The sequence below is a fragment of the Micropterus dolomieu genome, linkage group LG22, assembly GCF_021292245.1.
Source record: "Micropterus dolomieu isolate WLL.071019.BEF.003 ecotype Adirondacks linkage group LG22, ASM2129224v1, whole genome shotgun sequence".
Taxonomy (NCBI): domain Eukaryota; kingdom Metazoa; phylum Chordata; class Actinopteri; order Centrarchiformes; family Centrarchidae; genus Micropterus; species Micropterus dolomieu.
The window spans coordinates 24,848,445-24,855,106 of NC_060171.1; the positions used below are offsets into that span (position 1 = coordinate 24,848,445).

At 42.6% G+C, this 6,662-nt stretch overlaps 1 protein-coding gene across 2 annotated transcripts in view; it reads left to right on the forward strand.

Annotated features, from left to right (window-relative positions):
* The window catches only part of si:ch211-186j3.6 (neural-cadherin), a 71,624-nt gene extending 66,440 nt beyond the window's left edge, over window positions 1–5,184 (forward strand). For both annotated transcript variants that reach the window (XM_046038681.1, XM_046038682.1), the window contains 2 exons: window positions 3,416–3,570; window positions 4,221–5,184. In XM_046038681.1, the coding sequence (XP_045894637.1) occupies window positions 3,416–3,570; window positions 4,221–4,787 (722 nt within the window). In that variant the 3' untranslated portion in view covers window positions 4,788–5,184. The remainder of the gene's footprint in view (window positions 1–3,415; window positions 3,571–4,220) is intronic.
* The last annotated feature ends 1,478 nt before the right edge of the window (window positions 5,185–6,662 follow it).

The window sequence follows — 6,662 nt, forward strand, 5'->3', positions numbered from 1 at the left end:
TACGTTTTCAGATAAAGAAATACAATTGTCGGTTTTAACTGAGAAAACAATCTGTTATTGAACTATTTTTCCATTTATTCTTTGATGAATGAATGTCAGAAAACAGTGAAAATGCCAATCAAAGAGTTCCAGATCTGAGTGTTTGTTTTATCAGACAATGTTTTGAAGAAAAACTGAGAAAAGTTGAAATGAACCAGGGACTTTTTGACAACACAAAAATCTCTGTTGACCGACTCATTGATTAATCGGGGAATGCATCAGCTCTAGAGTCAAACCGGTCAAGTACTAATGACACCTTCTAATAAATCTAATAAAATTGCATGCTCATAAGTTAAAAACTAACAGGATCAAGATTCAATATCCACCTACATCTGCTGCCAGGCGCACCTTTTTAAATATATGCATTGAAATCTCTACATAAAACACCACACCAAAAGATGAACATGATGAGTTAATTGTTAGTTTTAGGCATTGCAGATGAGGAAATCTGGTCTCCCAATGATAGAAGATTGTTTGTGAGTGGCTTGTATGTTGCACTCACAACCCTCTGTAGGGCCACATCGCTGTTTATGAGTCTTTCTGTCAGAGACAGGCTTATAAAACGCGTGGGCAATCCAATACACTGTCCCTGCCTCTATAACTGACTCAACATTCCCTCCTCTTAACTGACTACATTCCATCAGTTATTCTGACACTTGAGAATGAAACGTATAAAGCAGTCTTCAATATTTGATAATGAATTCAAAGATGATAAAGTGTGGCCTTGGCATCATTCATGAAAATTCAAGTGTTGCTTGCATGCAACTTAAAAGAAGGTGCATTCCATAGTTTGTATGCCGCTGCTGATGAGACACCAAGGCTCAAACTTTCCCCTCAACAAGAATCACAGCCTCTTTGTCAATATAATTCAGATTTAAAGATGAATGTGATTACATTTTCAAGCCTTAAAAAAAATAATAATAAAATAAGCTAAACCACTTTTTCTCCCAAAATTAAAGCAAAAGGAAGAACCAGTTTACCTCATGATCACCGGGCCTGAGAGATGAAAATAAAATTAAACCAGTGGTCAGGTTTAATGTATGTAGTTATACAGTATGTAGTTGTTGAATGATGACCCTCATCACCACAGGAACCACCACCATAAATACACACTCACACTCGCTGCACTAAGCGAGACTGCTAGCTGGGTGCTAAATTAAAGGGGGACTACTGCTCTGCCTCAACGTGCATTAAAAGTTAAAACGATCATCCATTATTAAGTTTTACATAAGCCATCACAGACCGACCAGAATGTGAGTTGAGTTTGTGCTACTGGCGGAGCCCTAAGAGCTGAAGGTCTGACCAAGACCCATTAGTCCAGCATCAAATCTGACATTCTGTTTTTGAAGAATGGAAGAAATTAGCTTCCCATAGCTTCCATGGGCTCTGGATGCCAAGCGATCATGTGAAGTGCCTATTCTTTTTAATCCCCCAAAGATTTATAAATAAATGATTATTTTCAAATCTTCCCCATCTCTCACCTGTCTCATTTCCTTTTGCTCATTCCTCCGTTTTCTTCTTCTGCTTTTCCCCCTAACCCTCAGTTGATGTGTCATCTATCACAGCAAATTTTTTTTCATTATCCTCAGACCGCAGCTGCAGTAAAAGGGTTAAGTGTTTTGATCAAGCTGTTTTGTAGTTGAGTGATATTGAGTGATATTGATCACTCACTGGATTGTAGCTGCGCGCGCACACACACACACACACACACACACACACACACACACACACACAACTCTGGGTAGTAGTGGCTGCAGGTGTAGGGGAAAGTTTTTCAACAGGGAACTGTGTGTGTGTGTGTGTGTGCGTGTGCGTGCCTGTATGCGTGTGTGCGCACGTGTGTGTGTGTGTGTGTGTGTGTGTGCGCGCGTGTGTGTGTGTGTATTGGAGGGGTTGTGCTTCAGCCCCTCTGCGCTGTGTATCGAACTCCTCCCCCGTAGCGATGTGCTGAATATCAGCTCATCAGCTCAGGTGATCTTGAGGGTCGAGGTGAGCGCACGCCTGCAGGCAGCACCTTGGAGCAGGTAATTCTGGAGGTGAGAGGGAGGGGCAGTGTCTGGTTGGCGCCGACCCTCATCGAGATTCTGGTGTTTTCTGTGAGGGCGCTCCGGCGCAGCGGTGAAGAAGCCAGGGCAGCTGATCAATACCGCTCTCCGTGGGCCGGCTGAGGTGCGAGGGGAGGGAAGCTTACAATCTCTCTTTTTCTCTCTGATATGAGAGCAGCATAGAAATAGAAAGGTGTAGCAGCCAAGGTGCTAAAGATGTTCCAGGCAGTGAATAAATAGAGATGATGATTTTTTAATTGAGATAACATTTTTCAGCAGAGATTAGCTCTCTGGGAGTTGTTTTTCTGTCCTTGTTTATGAATACCTGCCTGTTAGTGTGACCCCCAAAGAGCCTTCGGTGCGTTATACTCTCTCGAAGCAATTACTTTAAGAATCCAGACTAATGTGATTACCTTACATTTCTCAGAAGATTTCCAATTAAAGTGATACTTAGCACGCACAATATAAACAATTCTAGTTGAAATGGATCCCATCTAGCATGAGAGATAAAAGCCGAGGCCAGACAGAGGCCAGAGAGGGACTGAAAAATAGCAACAGTGAGGAACTTAATGAGTGAGGAAGAGAAGAAGAAAGACAGAGGGAGGTTCCAATATGGAGAGACTAAAAAAAAAAAGAATTACAGAGATAAAAAAGAAAGAGAGTGAACTCGGTAAAAACAGATAGCGAGGAAGGGAGAAAGGAAAAAGAAGGATGGCAGATTGGAGAAAAATATTGGTTGAGATTAATGGACTTTAAAGGTCAGTCCAGCATGTTGTATAATTCAGCACACAATAGCTGTGATTGATGTGTATGCTTTAGGACCTTTCCTGCTCGACTCCTGCAGCAGTCCTCTCCACGTTCAGCCGAGTCACTGAGGCTTTGAGTTTAAGCTGGGAGGAGTACAAATTCAGTTAATAGGTTTTCTAAGGAGCTGCGGTCTTTGATAAGACAGGAAACAGAGAGGCAACATCAACCGGAATAGGTGAAAAGGTGGTGCCTCTGTTTCCATGCGTGTTCCATTAGTATGTCTTGAGTGTCTTACAGGACAAATCAATGTGATGGAAAATCCAGTCTGCATTACCCATTTATTTAGAAGGCTGTTGTGCACTCTTTTACATTTGATGAAAATGTAAGATGAATGTACATAATACATACATTGTACAGCCAGTGTCGTGTTAACTAGTATTTCAGTGTTTATATGATTTAAATCGCCACTTTCCGCTCACGTTGTCAATTTCATTTACACCCAAAGATATGTTTTCATGCTCAGAATCTCATTTAAATGATGTGAGTGCTCCCGCTGTGCTGACCTGGTCTCTGGCACCCCTCAGTGTTGATGCTGGGCCTGTTTCTCTACTCGTGCTGGAGGAGGCACAAGGGCCTGAAGGAGGGTGTGTACCATGTGTCTGCGCATCACGGCGAGTGGGAGGACATCCGAGAAAATGTGCTCAACTACGACGAGGAAGGTGGAGGGGAGCAGGACCAGGTAAACACATTTGCACACTGGTATTTAGACAGGAAGGGAACAGAAGTAGATGACAGAACTCTATTGCCCATTATGAAGTTCTCATTTCAGCTTTTATGTATTCTAAATGTCATCATACTATATTTCAAGACATTTTAAAAGGATAAAAGCATAAAAATAAGGTAGGACAGAAGCAAAACAAGTAAAAACCAACATTTGATAGAGAGCAGTGTTTGTTGGTGCCTTGAAATGAAAACCAAATAGGCCTATTAGTTCACTGGAGGTCGAGGAATGTGAGTTACTTAGCTGAAATTAGGCACCAATAGCCTCTGTTTTAATAGTGCAGGTAATAGTAGTCCCACCCCACCCCACCCCAACCCTACCAACAAGCAATCAGATAATTAATTACTTGGCTAATCAATGATGCTCTAGTTGCCAACATCTCTTCCTACATAGTGGATCTTCTTCTTAGTCTGAGGAACGGGTTTATTTGCCACCACAGGCATTAGCTAAGCTACACTGCTCTGACCACAGATTGGTGTCATGTGGCAATGTTGTTTTTCAGTGTCTCTTAAATTCCAAAAGAAGATTACACAGGAGAAAGAAAATGTCTCTTTATCTCTCTTCTGTCCTTCTCTCTTTCCCTGCCTTTCCCTCTGTTGGTCACTCAGAATGCCTTTAATATGGTGGAGCTGCAGCGCTCCCTCCAGCCCAGCCCAGCACAGTCACTCCGGTACAGCTATCCACAAAGTATCATCTCCTACCCGCAGACTAAGCTTCCCCAGGACAACAACAAGAAGGGGATGTCTAATGGTAATGGCAGCGCAGCTATTGCCCTGCGTCTGGCCATTCCCCCGTCAGAGACAGAAACCCTGCCGTCCCCTCTGACCTTCCGCCGCTCCCAGAAAACCCTCTCCTTCTCCAGCCAGGACTTGGCTCGCTACCTGTGTGAGGTCATCAGGGACATGGAACATCCGGGGGAGCTCGGCACCATGACCACACCGCGCCGTCCCTCCGGAAAGGAGCGCGGCCTGGCGGCAGTGCGCTCCCTCAGCTCCCTCAGTGCATCTCAGGGTTCAGAAGTCAGGCTTCAGGCAGCCCAGAGCACCCGGCTAGACAGGTTCAAAACCCTCCAAGCTGTGGTTAGCGATTTGAGAGGAGACTCCAAGACTCCGGAGGGCCAGAGAGACAAACTGAAGGAGAGCAGAGGGCAGCTGAACTGTGAGAAGAGCGGGTGAGGCTGCACTCGGAGAAACAGAACTGAAGGTTGCAGAAAAGCAACACTAATCAGAGTGTTGGTGGAATTCCAAAGGGAGATAATTAAATGTGAAATACTCTGAGACTGGGAGGTTGCCCAGGGTCTATGTGAAGTCTGCTATAAATGTACTGTATTGATGAAACTTTGAACATTTAAGTTCTTTGATATAAAAGATGTTTACCAATGAATGATCAGATGTGATGTATTGTTTACTTGGCATTGCGCTGTACAGTATTTACTCCACAGAAAGCACTTTTCGGAAGCACCCTGTGTCAAACTATTCATGTCATAAAACTCATAAGAGTAATGTCTAGTAAGATGGCAAATGAGTTTCCTGTGAGAGAACCGGATCCTTTTCGCTTTTAATGACTCATGAAATCGTTTACGTGACAAAATGATTTTGTTTCATTTGTATTATCTATTTCCTTTTAAATAAATGATTATCTTTGATAATATTTTGAGCTTGATCTTGTTCAAACACCAGTTCACAGCAGCGATCGTCAAATCTCTCGTTTTTGAACATCAAGCCAACTTTCATCATCAAATGCTGGTCAGGCTGGTTCTTCGTGGGGCGACATGCTCAGCAAAGTAAAGCAAGATGTCTTTATTATCTCCCACACCTGAATAATCCTTCCGTGTATTTTTCAGTTTATCTTCCTTAAGGCTATTCTTTGTGATTAGTATGACTAAGAAATAAACTGGAACAGCTTTTCTTGTCCTACTCTGCTAAAAATTAACAGCAACAAGAGCCTCTGATGAGAAAAGCAGTCATTTTTGGGATTAATCATTCACGTCAGGAGCCTATAGCCTTCTGACCTGAGCTTCTCGCAGTCTCCAGTATAAACTCATAAGCGTGGGTGTCCCAGCAGGTCGCCCTACACCATGTTTAATTAGGAATTAAGCAGCTGTGACACTGGAGCGAGCCGCTGGGGGAAGCATGCAGAGCTGCTTGTATAATGCAACTGATGGTCTTGATGTCTGTATCGGGTCGATCTACACACCTACAAGAGGCAAAGAGGATGGTTTCAACTCCCTGTAGGTCTTTAAGGAGCTTCACATTTATCCATTTGTATTCATGAGTCTTGGTGTATGATAGACATGAAAAGCCAGATCTCTGTGAGCTCATCACTGCATTCATGCTACAGTACATCTGCTTCTCTGTATGTTTATTAATGTTATTACTAAATTATCAATGTTTGATTTAGCCTTGCTCAAGCATAAGCTCTGAGATAAACTGTTGTATGAATGCACACTGCCACCTATTGGGGAGCTATTGGCATCACATTTTTTCTAACAGCTCATTACTTATGATTTACAGTTGATCTCTGCAGTTAACACAAGTGGGATTTCCCACAGTGGGAGAAGGATCCTTGAACGGGTTCACGGCTGTTTCTGGCGTCAAGCATTACAATAATTGTTGTTGTTAGAGCTTAGTTATTAGCCTCCAACATTAATTACATTTATTTAAAGGTGTAGTACCGTATGCATGATGAGTGTACATCTAAAATGCAAATATCACATGCTGCAGTATTTTCTACTTATTTATAGTGTAAACTGTTACATAACAGTCTAAATTTGGACAAACAAAAATAAAATTGTAAATGGGGCTTGGTTCTGCATTGAAATGTTTCCAGGTCTTTGGCTTCATTTAAGTTGAGAGTCTACAGTTTGAAAATGTAGGATTCAATACCCTAAGCAAAACCCTGACCCCCAACTGCTCCAGTGGAGCTGCTCAAACAGATCAAACTGTGATTATACTAGGCAGCTTCGAGGTGTGACTGTGAGCATGCTGCTCTTAAAAAGTAGAGCATTTCTCTCAGCAAAACCATCCTAAATAAAACAAGATGAGAAACAT